Source organism: Neomonachus schauinslandi, chromosome 1 (assembly GCF_002201575.2).
Source record: "Neomonachus schauinslandi chromosome 1, ASM220157v2, whole genome shotgun sequence".
NCBI lineage: Eukaryota > Metazoa > Chordata > Mammalia > Carnivora > Phocidae > Neomonachus > Neomonachus schauinslandi.
This window is the reverse complement of record NC_058403.1, coordinates 202,655,715-202,675,993: the sequence shown is the minus strand read 5'-3', so window position 1 is coordinate 202,675,993 and position 20,279 is coordinate 202,655,715. Positions and strand designations below refer to the sequence as shown.

Below are 20,279 nucleotides of genomic sequence, written 5' to 3'. Positions count from 1 at the left end.
CCGGGACAGGGTCCTGACTGACCCGTCCCTTCTGGGTGAGCTCCGTGCGGGAAGGACCCCCCAATGGCCAGCTACCCTGTCCAACTCACACCACAGGGACCCCTACACCCCGCCTCGCTGGGCTGAAGGGGGTCGTGATGGCCCGAAGGGACGGAGTATGGGACACCCGCTGGGCTTTATGGGACAGGACGGCCCCACGACCCGCCCCGGGGCAGGCGGTCGTCCCTCCTCTCCCGCGGGGGCCGGGTTGGGGGCGGTGCCTGGCGGGCGGGGGCGGGTCCTGCAGCGGGGGCGCAGTCGCCGGGCCGCGGGCTGCAGGACGTACTGGGCTGGGGGCTGGGGTGGGACCCGGCGGGCGCCATGGACCTGCTCTCGGCGCTGAGCCTAGGCGAGCTGGCGCTCAGCTTCTCGCGGGTGCCGCTCTTCCCCGTCTTCGACCTCAGCTACTTCATCGTCTCCATTCTCTACCTCAAGTATGAGCCAGGTGAGCCAGAGCCAGCAGCCCGCGGGGGCTGGCACCGCGGCGCGGGGGGCGGAGGTAAACCTGCGGGTCGCGAGGCGGGGGAAGCCCTGGATCATGAAGGGGGCACAGTCCCAGGGACTCGTTCGGGGGAGCAGCAGGTGCCGGGATCGTGCGGTTCTTCCACATGGAGTGGGCAGGGGGGGAAGACAAGAGGGCGGGCAAGGAGAGAAGCCCCCGGGATGGTGGGGCTGGGGGAGGGGGAGCAGATGCAGCTGGAAGGCAGGAGAGGAATGCGACTGTATAGAGGAGGGGGAACAGGTGCTGGGGAGGAGGCTGGGAGAGAAGTCAGGGTTCCCGGCAGGGTCGCATGAACTTGGGCCAGCGGCATAGGTCGTGGTGAGGGCGCAGGCGGGGGTCGGTGCTGCAGGTCAGTCCAGATGTCCTGGCCGCCCGCATCCGTGACCTCCCTCCTTGCCCTTGGCGTGCGGAGCGGGAGCGGCTGTTGAGTGTCTATATAAGGGCCGGCCGTGCTGGGGGCAGTAATCCGGTTCAGAGAAAGTGACACCGGTGCCCTCCTCCCCTGCGGCCCTCGGGCAGTCTCCCCTCCTCCTCCGGCCGAGCGAAGCTGGGTCTCCCGCGCCCGGCGGGAATTCTTCCAGCCGTGGCGCGGATCCTTTCCACTTACTGAGCAGAATCTGCCCTAGGGCAGGGTGATTTGGGGTTAGCCTACCCGGCCAGCTCCAGACCCCCGTGGAGAATCGCAGAAGGGAAGAAAGACTCTGCTTCTTGGTTTGTTTTTTTTTTAAGCATTTTTTTTTTAGATGATGGTAAATAGCCTCCTTAGAATGTGGTCTATTTTTAGATAAGGCTCACCGAATGTTTCTTGTTCATCTCCTAGCGTTTTAACTATTATAGCATACCAGTAAACGAAAGGGACTAGAGAATTTAGCTTTAGAAAAGGGATCGATCATCCGGAAATTTGGTGACCGTTTCTCCCACTTAGATGTAAATTACTTCTATATTCTCCTCTCAGGACTGAAATACCTTTTTTTTTTTTCCAGATTATAAAAATAGGTGCTTCTGTGTTTTTAAAAGAAATGGAAAGGAAAAGAGATCATTACAGTTGACGTATTGCCGACCCTTCCAGACCTCTCCTATGCGTTTATAACCCTGTAGTTAGAGATGGTAAAGCACGATTTTATGCAAATAGGATCATATTCTGCTTGCCAAGTGTTTTTGTTCCATTTTATTTTTGCCCGTCCACAAGCCAGAGCCTATTCTTTAAAAGCTATTCTGCAGATCAGTTACTTTGCAAAGCAAAATAAGCTTTGTATTGTCTTAGCATGAGCACAGGACTGCATTTCCTGTTCGGGAGGAATTTTTGGTGGCTCAGGCCAGTCCCCTGGGCAAGTACAGAACCTAGCATACCTTGAGAAATCTAAAACTGTGGATGGCTGGAGCCTCGTAGGGATATAGGACACAAGTGTCTGGAGGAAAGAGGTCTTCAGGCTGGCTGGGAGCATGCAGGAGGGGTCTAGAAATTTCTGCCAGAGTAAATAAATCATCTGAATTAGAGGTACTGGAGCCTGAAGGTGCCTGAAGGTTCCTGAAGGTGGGGAAAGTTCAGTGGTTCATAACCCTAGCTGCTTATTAGGGGCTCCTGGGGGCTCTTAAACCCCATCTCATCTCCACTCCAGACAAATTGAATCAGAATATCTGGGATAGGGCCCTCCCTGCATGCTCGTGTTTCAAGCTCCCCTCCCCAGTGATTGCTGCATGCTGTCAAGATTGAGAAACGCCTGCCCAGTTCAAACCCCCTCCATTTGTAACTGGGGAAATAGGAAATAGTGGCTAAGCTAATTTACATACGCAACGAGCCTGTGGTCCCATGGCTGGTAGATGACAGCCTTGGGATTCAAACCCAGGTCTGCCAGACCCCAGGACTCACTCCGATTGCTCTGGGGTACTTGCTTCCCTTTGGAAAAGGGAGGAGTAGGACTTAGCTATTAGCCCCCCACCACCATCCAGTTTGGTGTTCCTGCTGAGTCTCTACAAAGGTTTCTTCTCAGAATCTACGTGCTGACTGCAGGACCAGCTACAGAATCTGCAGGGCCCCTCACTCAGAAAGTCAGAATTTCGGGCGCCGGGGTGGCTCAGTCGGTTAAGCGACTGCCTTCAGCTCAGGTCATGATCCCGGGGTCCTGGGATCGAGTCCTACATCGGGCTCCCCCTGCTCTGTGGGGAGCCTGCTTCTCCCTCTCCCTGCCACTCCCACTGCTTGTGCTCTTTCTCTCTCTCTCTCTCTCTCTCAGAAAAAAAAAAAAAAGATTTAAAGAAAGTCAGAATTTCAAGATGGTGACAACAGAGCGCTAAACTGAATGTGGGACCCTTCTGAACACAGGGTCCTGGGCAGCAGCACAGGTAGCACACCTTTGGAGCTGACAGCCAAGCTGGCTTCTAGGAAAAATCTCTGAATTAGGAGTCAGCTTTGCCTCTACCACTAAATACCAGGCTGGTTACTGCGCCCCCATGAGCCTCAGCTCACTCATCTATGAAATAGGCGCGTCGGAACATAATCCTGAACTCTTCTGCGGGGCTATTGTAAAGATGTTTTGAGAACTTTGTCAGTAGTAGGGTCTAAGGCACTTGGGAAAGGTAGTGCAATTATTTGTAAGGCTTGGGAAGATGTGTTTCCTGGTACGCAGTCATTTTCTGGGTCAGGCTTTCATGAGAATCCTGAATGAGGACAGAGCTCTGAGTGTGGTCCTCAGGTTAACAGCATCTATGGCCCCTGGGAGCTAGCTGGTTAAGAAATGCAGAATGCCAGCCCCCCACCCCCACCTCAAGACCCACTGAATCAGAATCTGCATAACATTTAAGAAGGGTTGGACTAAAAGAGGCAGGAGCTCCTTATTAGACCTGGAGCTCCTTAATAGGGCAGGGAGGAGAAGGTCTGGCTCGCCTCCAGGACCCCTAGCTCTATGCAAGAAGAGAAAGCAATGGATGTCCACTGCATGATTGAATGAATGAATGAATAACAGTCCTGGATATCCCAAGAACCTTCCAGACCAGTGGTTCTCAAATATACTTCCACATTAAGCTCACCTGGGGAGCTTTTCAGAATCCTCTTGCTCCTGCAGCACCCTTCCATTTAACTCAGAATCGCTGTGCGTGGTACCAGTGTCAGTACTTTTTTTTTAAGTTCCCCAGATGAGAATCAGTTCTGTGCACCAGTGTTGCCCAATCTCTGCACAAGTGACAGTGAGGGCCAGATCATTCTCTGTGGTAGGGGCCATCACATGCATTTTGGGATATTTCATAGCATCCCTGGCTCAACCCCCTAGATGCTGGTAGCACACCCCAGTTGTGACAACCAGAAATGTCCCCAGATGTAGTTGCCCCCAGTTGAGAACCAGTGATCTAGACTGAGTCTCAAACTCCAATGCTTTCAAGGGCCAGGTAGGTGATGTACGGGAAGCAGTAAGCCAGCCAGGTGGGGACTGTCCCCAGGTGAGATCCAACCATGCACATCTTCACCTGGTTGGGGCGAGAACCACCAGAGGTGATTTTTCAAGGGAAGCCGGAAATGTGATTTATAGTTCCCTATGTGTATATGTTGGCTGTTCAAACATTTTTTTCTTTTTAAAAAATTCGTTTAAAAAAAAATAAAAATTTTTTAAAATAAAGGTAATTAACATTTTTTCTTTTTAAGAAATTAATAGGCTATTTTCTAGTCTAGCAGTCTTAGATCCACAGGAAAATAAAGCTGCAAGTAGTTTTCGTGTACTCTCTGACCTCCCCACCATCTACATTCTGCACAGAGGGTTACATTTGTTATAATCAAGGAGCCCATATCATTATTATTATATTATCACTACCACATGTTATCAACCAAAGCCTAGAGTTTATTACATTAGGGTTAGTTTGTGTTGTACATTTTGTGGATTTCGCCGAATGTATAACATGTATCCACCATTACAGTATCATACAGATAGTTTCACTAACCTAAAAATCCCCCTAGCTCCACGTGATCATCCTGCCCCTCCCCCAAACCCCTGACAACCCCCAATCTTTTTACCGTCTCCAGAGTTTGGCTTTTTGCAGAATATCATAGAATTGGAATCATACAGTGTGTAGCCCTTTCACACTGGCCTCTTTCACTTAGCAGTATGCATTTAAGGTTCTTCCATGTCTTCTCGTGGCTTGAAAGCTCATTTCTTTTCATCGCTGAGTAATACCCCATGGTATCTATGCACCATAGTTAGTTATTCACCTACTGAAAGATGTCTTGGTTGCGGTTTGGACATCTTCTAAAATGCTGTTAGGCTAACGAGACAGCTCGTTGAGCCCTGTTTTGAGACCTCTGGCAGGAATTGTAAGCTTTTCAAGGACGGAGAGCTGCCTCTCCTCCAACCTTGCAAGGTAGGGGCTGCCATCTCTCACAGGGGAAGAAACGAAGGCAGACAGCTGAGCTTGAAGGCTCAGAAGACTTGCTATCAAGTCACTGAGAAGCTCTGTAAATATACCTCCCATGTTTAGACCTTGGACTAAATAGCTCAGAGCCATGGCAGTGCTGAAGGTGCCCCCGGGGGAACCTTCTAGTGCTTCCCTGCCGTCCATAGACAGGACCCATCCCAGGCCAGAAGTAGGGACGTGATCAGGGCTTCCTCCTCCCTCCTCAGGCAGAGCTGATTTTTATAAATCCATCAGCTAAAATTTCCACCCACAGGTACTTTCCATTTCAGTTCGGTTCCAGGAATAACTCATGCATAATTGCTAAGCACTAAGCAATTTCTTTTTGTCCTTGCCGGTGCCCTTTGAAATGAATAATAGCACTGGGGTGACCACCTCACCCAGGTTCCATTAAGACAAGCACCAAAAGCCCCATGTCCCAGGAACCCCTCGGTCCCATCTGGGGACATTTCTGGTTGTCACAAACCGAGATGGTTGGTACCTCCATTATGCACAAATACACCCGTTGAAGCCCGGAGAGAGGAGTGACTAGCCAAAGTTCACCCAGTGAGAGGGGAGTGCTTTGGTGGCCAACCTGGGATTGCAACCCACATTCTCCTGGTTCCTGATGCTGCCCCAAAACCCAGCCAGAGAAACCAGGAAGCAGTATGGCAAAGGGAAAGAGCCAGAGGGAAGGTTCTCGACACTGCCTTGCTGTGGATCTTCAGGGCAGGCCCATCTCCCATCAGCCTCCGTCTTCTCCTCTGTGGCAATGAGGAGACTGATCTTGCTCTTCTGGGATTGCTGAGATAAATAAGTTTGATAATGCTAAGAATCATCTTGATAATCACGCACACCACATTGAATCATCAATACAACTTGGGGAGGGGGTACTCTCATCCTCTTCTTTGGAAAGCAGAGGAAGCTGAGGCTGGTGGGGAGCAGTCATTTGTCCAAGGCCACACCAGAGAGAGTGAGCCACAGAGCCAAACCTGGGTCTGTGACTTTACTACCAGGACTCACCTGGTGTAAGCTTTTTGGGTCCCGTGTTTACACCATGGTTTTATTGAAATGGTGCAAACACAGTAGCCTGCTTTACTCCCACAACCCACCCCCACCCCCACCCCTGGCCTCAGTCCTTGGGATGGTCCCAGAGGGCACAAGAATGACCCTGGAAAGAATTCAACCCCTAAGGGTTATTTTTAGATGCAGAGGTATCCATTTCTGAAAAACATGGGTGCCTCACCTGACCCAGCCCTTGCGGGACCCACCAGCTGCTCCAAAGGATTAACTCTCAGCTGGCAGCATTTTAAATAGACACCCCAGAGAAGAGAAGAGAACATTCTGCTTCATAGGACCTTTGTAAATGCTGAGACTTAGGACAACCTCGAGGGCAGGGAGAAGATGCACTATGGGCTTGTAACTCCAGGGTGAGATTGAGGAGGGAAATTTCAATTCCAGCGCTTGTTAGGAGCTGGGCACAGAAGGGATTGGGGTTCATACCTGACAGAAGGAGTGGGACACGGGAAAAACCGTTTCTCCAAGGTCTCATGGTTAGTTGGGGTGGCGAAGAGAAAGGGGAGTATGTTTACGACTTTCTTTCAAACAGCTTTTATTAGGCATGTTTCCTGATTATGAAATGTAGTTTGTGCAAGAGAATGGATAGATTACTTGGGATCTAGGGGTGCCTGGGTGGCTCAGATGGTTAAGCGTCTGCCTTCGGCTCAGGTCATGATCCCAGGGGATTGAGCCCCGCATCCGGCTCCCTGCTTGGCAGGGAGCCTGCTTCTCCCTCTCCCACTACTGTTCCCCCTGCTTGTGCTCTCTTGCTCTCTCTGTCAAATAAATAAATAAAATCTTTAAAAAAAAAAAAGATTACTTGGGATCTATTCCTATGTTGGAATACCTTACAGCAGAGAAAAATAAATATTGCCCTTGAAAATATTGTGCTCGGTGAAAGAGCTAGAGGCAAAAGCTATGTTATATGATTCCACCTATATGAAATATGTAAGTTCAGAACACTTTCCTCCCCCCAGAAGGAAACCCCAGCCCCGTGAGCAGTCACTCCCCATCCCCCTCTCCCCCAGCCTCCGGCAACCAACAGTCTGCTTTCCATTTCTATGGATTTGCCTGTTCTGGACATTTCATATAGATGACATCACACACTATGTGACCTTTTGTGTCTGGCTTCTTTCACTTAGCATGTTTTCTAGATTTGTCCATGTTGTAGCGTGTGTTAGGACTTCATTCCTCTTTAAGGCAGAGTGATATTCCATTGTGTGGATCTACCACATCTTGTTTATCCATTCATCTATTGGTGAACACTTGGGTTGTTTCCACCCTTTGGCAATTTTGAATAGTGCTGCTGTGAACACGATTTTTTAAGAGTCTTCCAGAACTTTTTGCTAGGTTCTCGTGGTAGGATATAGCACGGTTCCCCGCTGCCCACGTCCTGTTCCTGGACCTCTGATCATGGCCATCAGAGAGGGGGCAGGTAGTGAGGGTCCGATGAGGGGGCCTGTGGAGCCCAGTGTGATAAAGCAGATGAGCACCCCATGTCCCTCCTGCTTAGCAGCTTTTCGGGGGACTCTTGTTTTTCCTAGTTTTGATGATTAAGTATTTCATACACACAGATTAAATATCACAGACATCTCTCTCCCTTCCACACAGACTGAACAGATGGGAACATAGATTTGCTTCAGATGTTTTTTTTTAAAGATTTTATTATTTATTTATTTATTTATTTGAGAGAGAGAGTGCAAGTGGGGGGAGGGGCAGAGGGAGAGGGAGAGAATCTAAAGCAGACTCTGAGTTGAGCATGGAACCTGATGCAGGGCTCCATCCCACAACCCTGAGATCATGACCTGAGCCCAAACCAAGAGTCAGATGCTTAGCCGACAGTACCACCCAGGTGTCCCACTTCAGATGGCTTTTTAATAAATAAATAGATTGAGAGACAGCTAACCTTATCCCTTTTCCCTCCCTCCCTCTCTAGATGCAACCACCACCCTAAAATCAGCCTGTATTTTTTCATGCCTGTATTTACACCTTCTCTGCTATATATGTGTCTATGAACTACATGGAGTGTGCTGTGTTTTAAATATATACATAAGAGGGGCACCTGGGTGGCTCAGTCGGTTAAGCGTCTGCCTTCGGCTTTGGTCATGATACCAGGGTCCTGGGATCAAGCCCCGCATCAGGCTCCCTGCTCAGTGGAGAGCCTGCTTCTCCCTCTCTTTCTGCCACTCCCCCTGCTTGTACTCTCTCTCTCTCAAATAAATAAATAAAATACTTTTTAAAATAAATTAATATATATCTAAGATATACATAAATGTATCATTTTGCAACCTAACCTTTTTTACTCAGTAATAACCATATGGGATTTATCCATGTTGATTTATCTAGAGTGGTGGTTCTGAACCAGAAGGGATTTTGTCCCCAGGGAAATTTGGCACTATCCGGAGACAGTTCTGGCTATCACAACCAGGGTGGGGGCATGCCCCTGCCATCTAGTGGGTGGAGGCCAGGAATGCTGCTGCACATCCCCAGGGCACAGGACAGCCCCTACTGCAGCAGGGAATGATCCAACGCAGTGCCATATGCAGCTGAGGAGCCTGGATGTAGATCTAGTTCACTTTTATTTATTTTTTAAAAATATTTTATTTATTTATTTGCCAGAGAGAGAGGCAGACTCCCTGCTGAGCAAGGAGCCTGTTGTAGGACTCCATCCCAGGACCCCAAGATCATGACCCAAGCCAAAGGCAGACACTTAACCAACTGAGCCACCCAGGCATCCGTCTAGTTCACTTTTAAATAGCAGCTCAGTGTGCGACTCTCCACCCTGTCACTGAGAAATAGGAGACTTCTCCATTCTACTGTAACAGTGTGGCAGTGAAATCCTCCTCCCCACATCTCCTTTGCTAGTTTCTTTTGGGTCAGTAGTGAGGAGGAGAATTGCTAAGACATAGGCAATGCATAGCCTCAGATCTGCTCAGTATTGCCAAACAGCCTCCAAGGTGGTTATGCCTGTAGATCCTCCCAACTGTGTGTGTGGAGGAAAACGTGGGCTTTTTTCCCTCTGGAGGAGGGGCAGATAGTCCCACCACCCTAACCCCCCTTCTCTGTGAGGTTGACCAAGCTGAGAAGGCAGCTCCTTCTATAGAACGAGTGGGCTTCATGTTTCTTGGAATAAAAGACCCTACAATGACCCTGTTCCAAATAAGGTCACATTCTGAGGTGCTGGTGGACATGAATGCGGGGCAGGGGGACACTGGTCCCCTGTATAACTCGCTGCAAGGGGGATATTGATCCTTATATTATGTGTGGTTAACAGCTCTCAAGGATGGAGTGAAGGCATGCAGTTGCATGGGACAAAATAGTAACTCCATAAATAAATGGAGCAGGGGAGGTTTCGTTATAGTGCGACCTGAAGTGCCCAACTCAGCCTCAATGCCTAGGAGGTGTTATGTCCACATTTACTAGAATGTAAGCTCCATTATGGCGGGAGTTCATTCACTCACAACTATTTATTGGGCGGCTACTATGTGTCAGGCACAGCGCCATGCGCTGGGGGTGCAGCAGCAGGTAAGACTGATGAGGTCCCCATACTCACCAAAGGATTAAGATCAAATCAATTTGTTGAGTGTGTCAACAGTATGTATAGGTATTTATGTCAATAGCTTCATCCATGGCGCGTGTCTCGGAGAGGCCAAGCATTCAGATTCACAGCTTGGAGACAAAAGGCATCCAATTTCTAGAAACAAAGTGACATTTTATTTTTTAATAAAATATTTATTTATTTATTAGAGAGCACAGAGGGAGAGGGAGAAGCAGACTCCCCGCTGAGCAGAGAGCCTGTTGCAGGGCCAGATCCCAGGACCCCAAGGTCATGACCCGAGCCAAAGGCAGACGCCCAACTGACGGAGCCACCCAGGTGCCCCCAAAGTGACATTTTCAAACAAAAAACGGGGCATGTGGGTGGTTCCGTCAGTTGAGCACCCGACTTTTGATTTCCACTCAGGTCATGATCTCAGGGTCGTGGGATTGAGCACTGCGTTGGGCTCCACACTCAGCGGGGAGTCGGATTACTTCTTTTGATTAGTTTTTGATTAGTAGATCACACGTAACTTCTTCATCTCATGCCCACATTGAGTGGAGTTGTCATTGGATCCAAGTAAATTGTTTAAGGAGAGTTACTGATACCAGCTCTGGCCCTGAGAGCTAAGTACCTGGGCCTTACAACTTAATCCTAAAGGGATTCTCTGGAAAGTGAAACCAGTGGGGGAGGGAAGGAATCTAGATGATGAAACAGTTGTCACACCAGGAGACACCCAGCTTGCAACTCTGGGGTGTGGCCATAGGGGATGGTGACCATATTAACATAAAGACAGGGGGCGGCTGGCTGGCTCAGTCAGTAGAGTGTGCGACTCTTGATCTCAGGGTGGTGAGTTCAAGCCCTGCACTGGGCATAGTGATTACTTAAAAATAAATAAAATAAATAATTTAACATACAGATAGGACCTATTTAGAAAAATTCTAGGGGTGCCTGGGTGGCTCAGTTGGTTAAGCGACTGCCTTCGGCTCAGGTCATGATCCTGGAGTCCCGGGATCGAGTCCCGCATCGGGCTCCCTGCTCGGCAGGGAATCTGCTTCTCTCTCTGACCCTCCCCCCCTCATGCTCTCTCTCTCGTTCTCTCTCTCTCAAATAAAAAAAAAAAAAGCAAATGCATTGGGCGCCTGGGTGGCTCAGTTGGTTAAGCGACTGCCTTCGGCTCAGGTCATGATCCTGGAGTCCAGGGATCGAGTCCCACATCGGGCTCCCTGCTCGGCGGGGAGTCTGCTTCTCCCTCTGACCCTCCCCCTCTCATGCTCTCTCTCTCTCTCTCTCTCTCTCATTCTCTCTCTCAAATAAATAAATAAAACCTTAAAAAAAAAAAGAAAGAAAAATTCTAAAGACTTTAAGTGGGTAATACAAAGTGTAAGAATTTGACTAATAGACATTAATCCTGTACCCCTAGTGTTTTTTGTAAACTTATTTTTTAAGAACTAGACTCTTCCCCTCTATTTTAATGTGGGATTTAATGAAGAGTTCTCATGTCCCCTTCATCCAGCTTCCCCCAATGACAATGTCTTACATAATGGTAGGTCATTACTAAAACCAGGAAATTGACATTGGTACAATCCCATTAACACCAACAACTGACTTTATTCAGCAGTATTTACAGATAGTTTTTTTATACAGTTCTGTATTTTTTTAAAGATTTTAAGTAATCTCTACATCCAATATGGGGCTCAACCTCACAACCCCAAGATCAAGAGTCGTAAGCTCTGCCAACTGAGCCAGCCAGGTGCCCCTGTACAGTTCTGTATTTTATCATGTGTGTAGATTCTAATAATCACCACCACAGTTGGGATACAGAATGGTTCTGGCACCCCAAAGAAACTCCCTAGTGATGTTCCTTTATAGTTATATCTTCCTCCAAGCCCTAACCCCTGGTGACCATTAATCCGCTCTCTGTCACTCATCACTGTTTTGTTACTTGGAGAAAGTCATAGAAATGGTATCATATAGTATGTAAACTTCTCTTTTTTTTTTTTAAGGTTTATTTGAGAGAGAGAGCACAAGCAGGGGCATGGGGAGGGGGGTCGGGGAGAGGGAGAGAGAGTCTTAAGCAGACCCCATGCTGAGCGTGGACCCCCCCCCCCACCCAATGTAGGGTTGGATCTCATGACCCTGAGATCATGACCTGAGCCGAAATCAAGAGTTGGACGCTTAACCAACTGAGCCACCCAGGCGCCCCAGTATGTAACCTTCTGAGATTGGCTATTTTCACTCAGCATAGTACCCTTGACATTCATGTAAGTTACTGCATGTATCCCTGGTTTGTTCCTTTTTTGTTGCTGAGTAGTATTCCATGATCTGGATGTACCACAATTTGTTCATCCCTTTACCCATTGAAGCCATTTTACAAATAACTTACTTATAAATAAAGCTGCTATGAACAGTTGTGTGCCTGTCTGTGAACACCAGATTCCCTTTCTCAATCAAAATCTTGTCTTGAGGAGCACATGGCTGGTTCAGTTGGTGGAGCATGTGACCCTTGATATCAGATCGTGAGTTCAAGCCCCACATTAGGCATAGAGATTAAGATAAAAAAAAAAATCTTGTCCTGAACACTGAGATGAAGCAGTAAATGCAAGTGTGCTCTGGTTAAAGCGGGGTGAAGGACCCAGAACATTCCCATTTTGTCTCTTCTTTGCTCCTGCAAATGCTCAGGATTCCTAGGAACACAGTTTGGAAACCATTGTTCTTGGGAGCCTATCCTCCTAGCCATGGATAGGAGATCTTGGGTTATCAGGGCTGCAGGACATCGGCCAGCTCATTCCTCTGTCTCTGTGTCGTGCTCAACATTGCTGCCCATAAGAATCACCCAGGAGCATTAAGAAATCCATAAGCCCAGCAACACCCCAGACTGGCCAACTAAGATGCTCTGGGGTGGGGGGGTTCAGGTGTCTAGTTTGTAAAGTCCCCAGGTAATGCTGATGTACAGCCAAATTAGAGGCCAATGCGCTGAGCCATCTTCCTAATGAATGGGATTTCTGTTTCTGTTCACTAAGCAAGACCGTTCTTTTTTGCATTTTGTTGCCTTGGGTTTATAGGAAGACTCAATTTACTATCATTTATGAGTATCAGTTACATAAACTGAAATAAGTTGCATTTTTTCTGTTGTCCCTTTTATTTTATAACAGCTTTATTGAGCCATAATTCATATACCACCCAATTCACCCATTTAAAGCATCGCATTCATTGGTTTTTTAGTATATTCACAGAATTGTGCAACCATCACCTCCAAAAGAGTTCTGTATCCTTTAGCTGTCACCCTCCCATCTCCCCCATTCCCTCCAGCCCTAAGCAACCTCTAATCTACTTCCTCTTAGTGTTAAAAAATTAAATAAAATACCAAGACCCATAATAGGATAAAGTCCACAGGGTCGTGGGAGCCCAGGGGCAGGAGTGACTGACCCAGCAGAGCAAGGAAGCCTTCCTAGAGGAGGTGGTATTTGTACTTGGCCATTTCTGCTTTTGTGTCTTTGCTCCTTCTCTGCCGCTAGCTTGTAACAGAAGACAGCAAGTGTTGGGGAGGAGGTGGAGAAGTTGGAACCCTTGTGAACCGCTGGTAAGAATGCAAAATGGTGGGGCCGCCGTGGAAAACAATATGGCAGTTCCTCAAAAAAATTAAACATAGAATTACCATTTGACCCGTCAATTCCACTTCTGGGTGCATCCCCAAAAGCGTTGAAAGCAGGAACTCAAATAGATATTGGCACACTTATGTTCTTAGCAGCATTATTCACAATAGCCAAAAGGTGGGAACAACTCCAATGTCCATCGATGGATGAGTGAATAAACAAAATGTGGTATATCCATACAATGGAAGATCATACAACCTTAGAAAAGAAGGAATTCTGACACCTGCTACAACGTGAGTGAACCTTGAGGACATTACGCTGAGTGAAAGAAGTGAAAGAAGCCAGACACAAAAGGACAAATATTGTGTGATTCCACTTACACGAGGTCCCTAGAGAAGTTAAATTCACAGAGACAGAAAGTAGATGGTGGGAGCCAGGGGTTGAAGGAGGGAATGGGGAGTTAGTGTTTAATGGGGACAGAGTTTCAGCGGGGGACAATGAACAAGTCCCTAGAGATGGATGGTGGTGACGGTTGCACGACAGCATGAATGTGCTTCATGCCACCGAGCTGTGCACTTAAAAATGGTTAAAGTAGCACGTTTCATGTATATTTTACCGCTATAAAAAAAAAAAATGTAAAAAGAGGGAGAGACCAAGACAACAGGTGTGAGCTTGTAGGGATCTTGGCATCAGCCCAAGGCAGGAACAGCCACATGAAAGCGTTCCTACCTGCACGTTGCTCCCTGTCCACACCGCCCTCTCTTGCAGGGATAATGAGAGTGATCGCTTGGCTGTGGTTATCAATGAGGATTTAGCAAGTCCTTCATATAAATGTAAACCCAGTGTCTGAGACCTGGAAGTGCTTGCTAAATGGGACCTGGCATTACCATCGTTGCCACCTCTCTGAGCACAGAAGAAAGAGCCCCGACCCAGCTCTGCCTTTTCTCTGTGTGACCTCAGGCATGTGTCCAGCCTCTCTGAGCCTGGGTTCTTCCTCTGAAATGGGCAAGCTGCAAGGCAGCTGAATTAGGATGGGCTAACTGGAGGGCATGGGGACAAAGCATGCCCTTGGCACCCTGGTGATGCTGGGGGACACCCCCATACCCCCCAGGAGCAGTTGAGCTGTCCCAGCGCCATCCCATGGCATCCTGGCTGTGTGCCATGCTGCACTGCTTTGGGAGTTACATCTTGGCTGATCTGCTCCTCGGTGAGCCCCTGATCGACTACTTCAGCAACAATTCCAGCGTCCTGCTGGCCACAGCTGTCTGGTAAGCACTGTCTGGCTGGTGGGATGTGGGAGAGCAGAGTTGGGGGCAGGGGTGACCCAGCCACCTAGGAGGTGGGAGGCGGGGGGTTGGAGGAAATAGGACCCATCCACACAACCTCCACAGCGGACCTGAATGCAGTGCTCTCCACTGCCCAGCTCTGTCCTGAGCCCGGCAAGCTGGGGAGGAAGATCTGGACACAACCTCACCTCCCACGGACCCCCGACGGTCTGTCTCCCCGTGACGCTCTGCATTCTCTTCCCAAAGGTACTTGATTTTCTTCTGCCCCCTGGACCTCTTTTACAAGTGTGTCTGCTTCCTGCCTGTGAAACTTATATTCGTGGCCATGAAGGAGGTAGTGAGAGTCCGAAAGATCGCCGTGGGCATCCATCATGCCCATCATCACTACCACCACGGGTGGTTCGTCATGATTGCCACCGGCTGGGTCAAAGGTAAACAGGACCATGATGATGATGGAAAATCATCTCATTTGAGAACCCCTGCTCAGTGGTACATTGTCAGGCACCCAGGTTCGCACAGACATTGCTCCAGGCTAAGAGGACTGTTGTGGGAGTCCTGCCTTGTTAGCCAACAGCTTTAGAATAAGTGGGAAGATTCTTCCAGAATTTAACTGTCAAAGATAAACAGGACCATGAGACAGTGACAGCTGTCTCTCAAGCAGGTGTTCTCAACTGTGACACTACTGATGTTTGGTGCCAGGTCATCATCCATGGCGGGTGCTGTCCTGTGCGTGGTAACATGTTGAGCAGCATCCCTGGCCTCCTTCCACCAGATGTCAGTAGCGCCCACCTGCGTGACAACCAGAAGTGTCTCCAGATGTTGCCAAACACCTCTTAGAGAAGAAATCACACCCCTATAACTACAGGGGTTCTCAGTCTTTGTGGGCCATGGTCCTTTTTGAGTCCAGTAAAGCCTTTTATGTTTTTAAGTGCATAAAATATATAGGATGATAAAAGAGGCCCATTATTTTAAAATAGCTATCAAAAAAAATTTTTTAAACAAAGTTACCCAAAAAAGTTTTAATATGGTAGAGTAATTTTATACATCTTTACCAAAGTATTAAATAAGAGACCATTCACTTAGCAAATAGGTATTTCTCGACCTTTTGAAGTGTTGTTGAGCACAAATGATATTATGAAACCATCTGCAACAATGGGAATGTGAAAAGGGAAAAATCCATGAATTCTGTTGGTGATGGCATCACAGCCTTGAAAATCCTTCTCAGCTTACTGCCTCCCTTCACAATGGAAGGAAAGGCTATATTTTGGTGAGGGACATGAAAATGAATATGTAGTTCTGTTTCCGGTCTGAGTTCAAGGACACCAGGTTAAGACTTTATGACTCAGGGCAGGTTTGAGTTGAGGCCTTTGTGCATCTTATCTCATTTGATTGTTAAGACTCTGCTTTAGGAAAAGTCTAACATCATCCCCAATTTACTGAGGAGGGAAATGAAATTACTTGTTCAAGGTCACATAGCTAAGGGGGTGCAGCTAGGTTTGACTTCAGGTTCTCTGAATTCAACGTCCACATTCTTAACTACTTTGAAGTCCTCCTTTTCCTCCTCCTCTAGCTATGCTAAGAGGCAGACCAAGATAGACTTTAAAGATTTTTTTTTATTTATTTATTTGAGACAGAGAGAATGAGAGAGAGAGAGCACATGAGAGGGGGGAGGGTCAGAGGCAGAAGCAGGCTCCCTGCCGAGCAGGGAGCCCGATGTGGGACTCGATCCAGGGACTCGATCCAGGGACTCCAGGATCATGACCTGAGCCGAAGTCAGTCACTTAACCAACTGAGCCACCCAGGCGCCCCCAAGATAGACTTTAAAACAAAAAATGTTACTAAAAATTAAAGAGGGACACTTTACAATGATGGGTCAATCCACTAGGACGATATAACAATTATAAACATATATGCACCTAAAAACAGCACCAAAATTTATAAAGCAAAAACTGAGAAGTTAAAGGAGAAATAGACAATCCAACAATAATAGTTGCAGAGGTAGACCAAGGAGTAACAGGAAGACAGGGAAAGAAGGCTCAAGCAGGTGCTAACACCATTGGGTACCTTATCCCTGCTCCCTGATACCAAAGTGGGTATTGCCAAAATGCCAGGGCCTAGAAGCACCCTCCACTAAGCCACAGTGTACTCAGCACCATTGACAGATGGGGCTGGATCATGCTCTGACAGACTCTGGAGACTGTCTTGTGCATTGTAGGATGTTGAGCAGCATTCCTGGCCTTAACCCACCAGGAGCAGCCCTGCCCCAGTTGCAACAACCAAAAATGTCTCCAGATATTGCCAAATGCCTATTTGGGGGCCAAATCACTCCAGATATGAATCCCTGGTCCAGTGGTACATATCAGGCACCTCAGCACAGCCATTCCTGGAGTGCGTGTTCAAGCTTCTTTAGCCAGTACATTTGGGGTAAATGGAAAGATTCTTCTAGAATTTCAACCATTATGTCCCATATGGGTCTCCTTATTCACTCTCCAGGAAGCCTGTGCTATAAAACAAATTCCCCAGGGGGATAGCATGCCTCCCAGAGGGCAAGTGGCTTAAGAAAGATTGAAAGTTCAGAGCCCCGAGGAGGAGAGAGACTGGGGTGGGGAGCCTTCTAGAAGCCTTATGCACAGCTCAGGGTCCTGGACTAGGGGCATCAGGGCAGACAACCCAGATTTGTCGAAGACATACCTTGCAGATGAGATATGACCTCAATGCCTTCATGCTGGTTTTGCTCCAAATATTGCCACATGACCCTCCTGAGCCTCAATTTCCCCACTGCAACTGATTGTCATACACCCAGGCTCAGTGTCCCTCTGGAGAAGACTCTAGGAGCAGCGAAGCTGCTTCCTTGGGAACTCAGCCAAGAAGAATGGGGAACTGGAGGTGGCAGGTTCATTCAGGAGCACCCTGTCTCCTAGGCTCTGGCGTCGCCCTCATGTCCAACGTTGAGCAGCTGCTCCGAGGGGTCTGGAAGCCAGAGACCAATGAGATCCTGCACATGTCCTTGTGAGTATCCCATTCCACCCCCCCTCTCCTATCCCTACTGTATGTACGTGTGCCTCCTGGGCCTGACCCTGAGTTGGATGCTCCTGGTAGCTTGGAAGCCTCAGCCACTAATTTTGTCTTCCAGAAGCTTCCAGAGGTCATGGAGCATCCATGGAGCAGAAGGGGAGCCTTGGCTCTGCCTAGGGGGGAGGGGCAGGCAGAGCTGCAGGGAGATGAGCTACTTGATTTGGGTTTTGAAGAGTGAGTAGGAGTTTTCTGGCAAAGGAGGAGCATCCGGACAGAGGCCAGCACCTCTGCCAACTGTCAAGTCAGAAAAGAGCAGTGATTCTGCCCAGTTCTGCAGGGTCAGGATACAGAGTGTGGGTGGGGAGGAGTATAGAGCATCGGTGGGCAGTATATGGCACGGTGTGTGGGTGGATACAGAGTGTGGGTGGGGAGTGTGGCTGGGATTAGGTGGGCAGGACCACAGGGCAGCATCCAGGACCCAACCTAGGGGCCCCATGCTACATTTAGCCTATACATTTTTAAAGGACCTCATTGGTTTGGGCTAGTTAAATTTTCTCCCAATCTACAATAAAGAAAGCGATGGCCATTAAAATATGACAAAATTTTTTAAAAGGCTCACCCATACGCCAATGAAAATTCCCATTTCACACTTCGGAAAAGAGCACTATCTCTTTTCATCCCTACTAGAGGTCTGTTCCCACCCTCAGTTCACCGACAAGGAAACGGGGACCCACAATGTTGTGTTGCCTGCTACTAAGTGGGCAAGTGGTTTCCCCTCTTGGATTCTATTTCGGCCTCTTGAGCAGAGGGTGAGGGCTCCATGGAATCACACTCATAAACTCCCTGGCCCTGGTACCTGGTGAGTGCCTTGGAAATATCAGGCAGAATCATCATCATTAAGGACAGCAGAGAACAACAGACATCGGGAACAGAAGTCACGGGTCTCTCTTTCGTAACAAGTTAAAATATTGAGAACCTATCCTGTAAGAAAGAAAAGGAAAGTTACAAAAAAGAACAGGTGATAGCTGACCGCCTACATGCCTGACCTGTCTCCAGTCTCTCCAGAGGTCGAACTGATACCACGTGGCCCAAGACCCCACCTTAAATCACATCGTTCCTAACTGGTATGACCCAAAGTCCCCAAGTGAACAAAGACACTCCTATCAGGCAGGACATTTCCAGGGCTTAAAGGATACCTCCCAGGAGCCAGGGGGGGAAAGCCACACCTCTCTGGGCCAAGTTAACCCTTTACTGTGCAGGGAGACCCCACCTTGTCTATGCCATGCAGGCATCTTCCCACCTCCCACTCAGGAGAAGCTGGGATAGGAGCTGGGGCCGGCAGTGGGCAGGCAGAGAAGGGGGTCTGGCCAGAGGTAAAAAAGGCCTGAGCTACGTGGCGCCACGTGGTAATAGAGACTGCCCCCTCCAGCCCCACGAAGGCCAGCCTGTACGGAGCCATACTCTTCACCCTCCAGCAGACCCGCTGGCTCCCGGTATCCAAAGCCAGCCTCATCTTCATCTTCACCATGTTCATGGTCTCCTGTAAGGTAAGTCTTCCTGCCCTGACCCACACCACCAACCCACACTTCCCAGGCTGGGAGCTTGGATTTGCAGTCTTGTGTCCCAGGAAGGACAGCCCTAAGGCAGCGGCCTGGGGAAGGGGGTCCCAGTAGGTCTGTACATGGGAGGAAGGTCTGATAAGAGGAGTGTCCAGCCGGTGGGGACGGGGTAAGGAGAATACGGCCTTCTGGGTGGAGGGCCCAGCCTGGGCAAAGGCCGAGAGTGAGGCAGGAGTGCATGGAGTCTGTTTGGAGAATTGGGGCCTCGTGCCGTGGTGGTGGAGAGCTGAGGGACAAGATCCAGGAAGGTACACTTAGGACACCAGGGACTCAGGCTAGATCAGGAATGGTGCTGGTCTGATCCTGAGGCCTTGAGCTGGGGTTAGCTCACCCAGGAGGGGTCTTCAGGGACCATACTGTCCTCTTCATGGATCTGGGGAGCTCTGCTGCTGGCTCCCTGGGAGGGGACCCATTGGCCACTGAAAGGGGGAAGGGAATGAGCCACCCCAGGCCAAACACTGTTCCTCTCTGAGCCCAGGTGTTGGGGGGCCCCCTGAGGTGAGGGGGGAGATCAACTGTCCCCGTGTGCCCCATGCTATCTGGAGTTTCAGCACCAGAAGTCCTGTATCTCAGGAAACCTGGGACAGTTGGTCACCCTCCTGGGGGTGCATAAAGCCAGAGGGATGGGCCTGGGCTACCTCTGACCTTGACCTGGCTGACCTCTCCCCTCTTCCTTCCCCCTGCCCCCCACCTTGCTTTCTGCCTCGGTCTCCCTCTATCTCTCTCGCTGTCTCCCCGTCCCTCTGTTACCCCACCTCAGGTGTTCCTGACGGCCACTCACTCCCACAGCTCCCTTTTTGATGTTCTGGAGGGCTACATCTGCCCTGTGCTGTTTGGGACCACCTGGGGGGGGCAACTATCACCATGACAACCACGGTGGGTCCCATGGCGGGTCCCATGGCGGCGGTGGGCCCGGCTCGCCACACTCAGCCCTGCCTGCTAAGTCCAAGGAGGAGCTGAGTGAGAGCTCCAGGAAGAAGAAGACCAAGAAGGCAGATTAGTGGAGGGCCCAGAGGCCTTGAGGGGTACCAGGGAGAGGACCCGGACCCAGGACCCTCAGAGCTGGTGCAGGGGCATCCTGGGCTCAGCTCTTCCCTTTCCGGGCCTCAACTTCCCAGTCTGCAAACCGGGGCCATGTCGGGGGGGTTAAATGAGATATGGGGGTGAGGGGCATTGGTAGGAATGGAGGGGTCCCTCTCTCTTTCTGCCAGGCCACCATAGCGACACCGCTTTATTTGGGCGGTGGCCCCAGCC

The 20,279-nt window shown here is 49.2% G+C and overlaps 1 protein-coding gene across 1 annotated transcript; it reads left to right on the top strand.

Moving 5' to 3' along the window:
- The first annotated feature begins 360 nt into the window (after positions 1 to 360).
- Positions 361 to 20,026, top strand: TMEM38A (transmembrane protein 38A). The gene is given in 7 exon segments (XM_021683153.1): positions 361 to 484; positions 14,217 to 14,373; positions 14,638 to 14,822; positions 17,313 to 17,400; positions 18,836 to 18,953; positions 19,786 to 19,872; positions 19,874 to 20,026. Coding segments are annotated over 7 exon segments (912 nt in total).
- Positions 20,027 to 20,279: the final 253 nt, after the last annotated feature.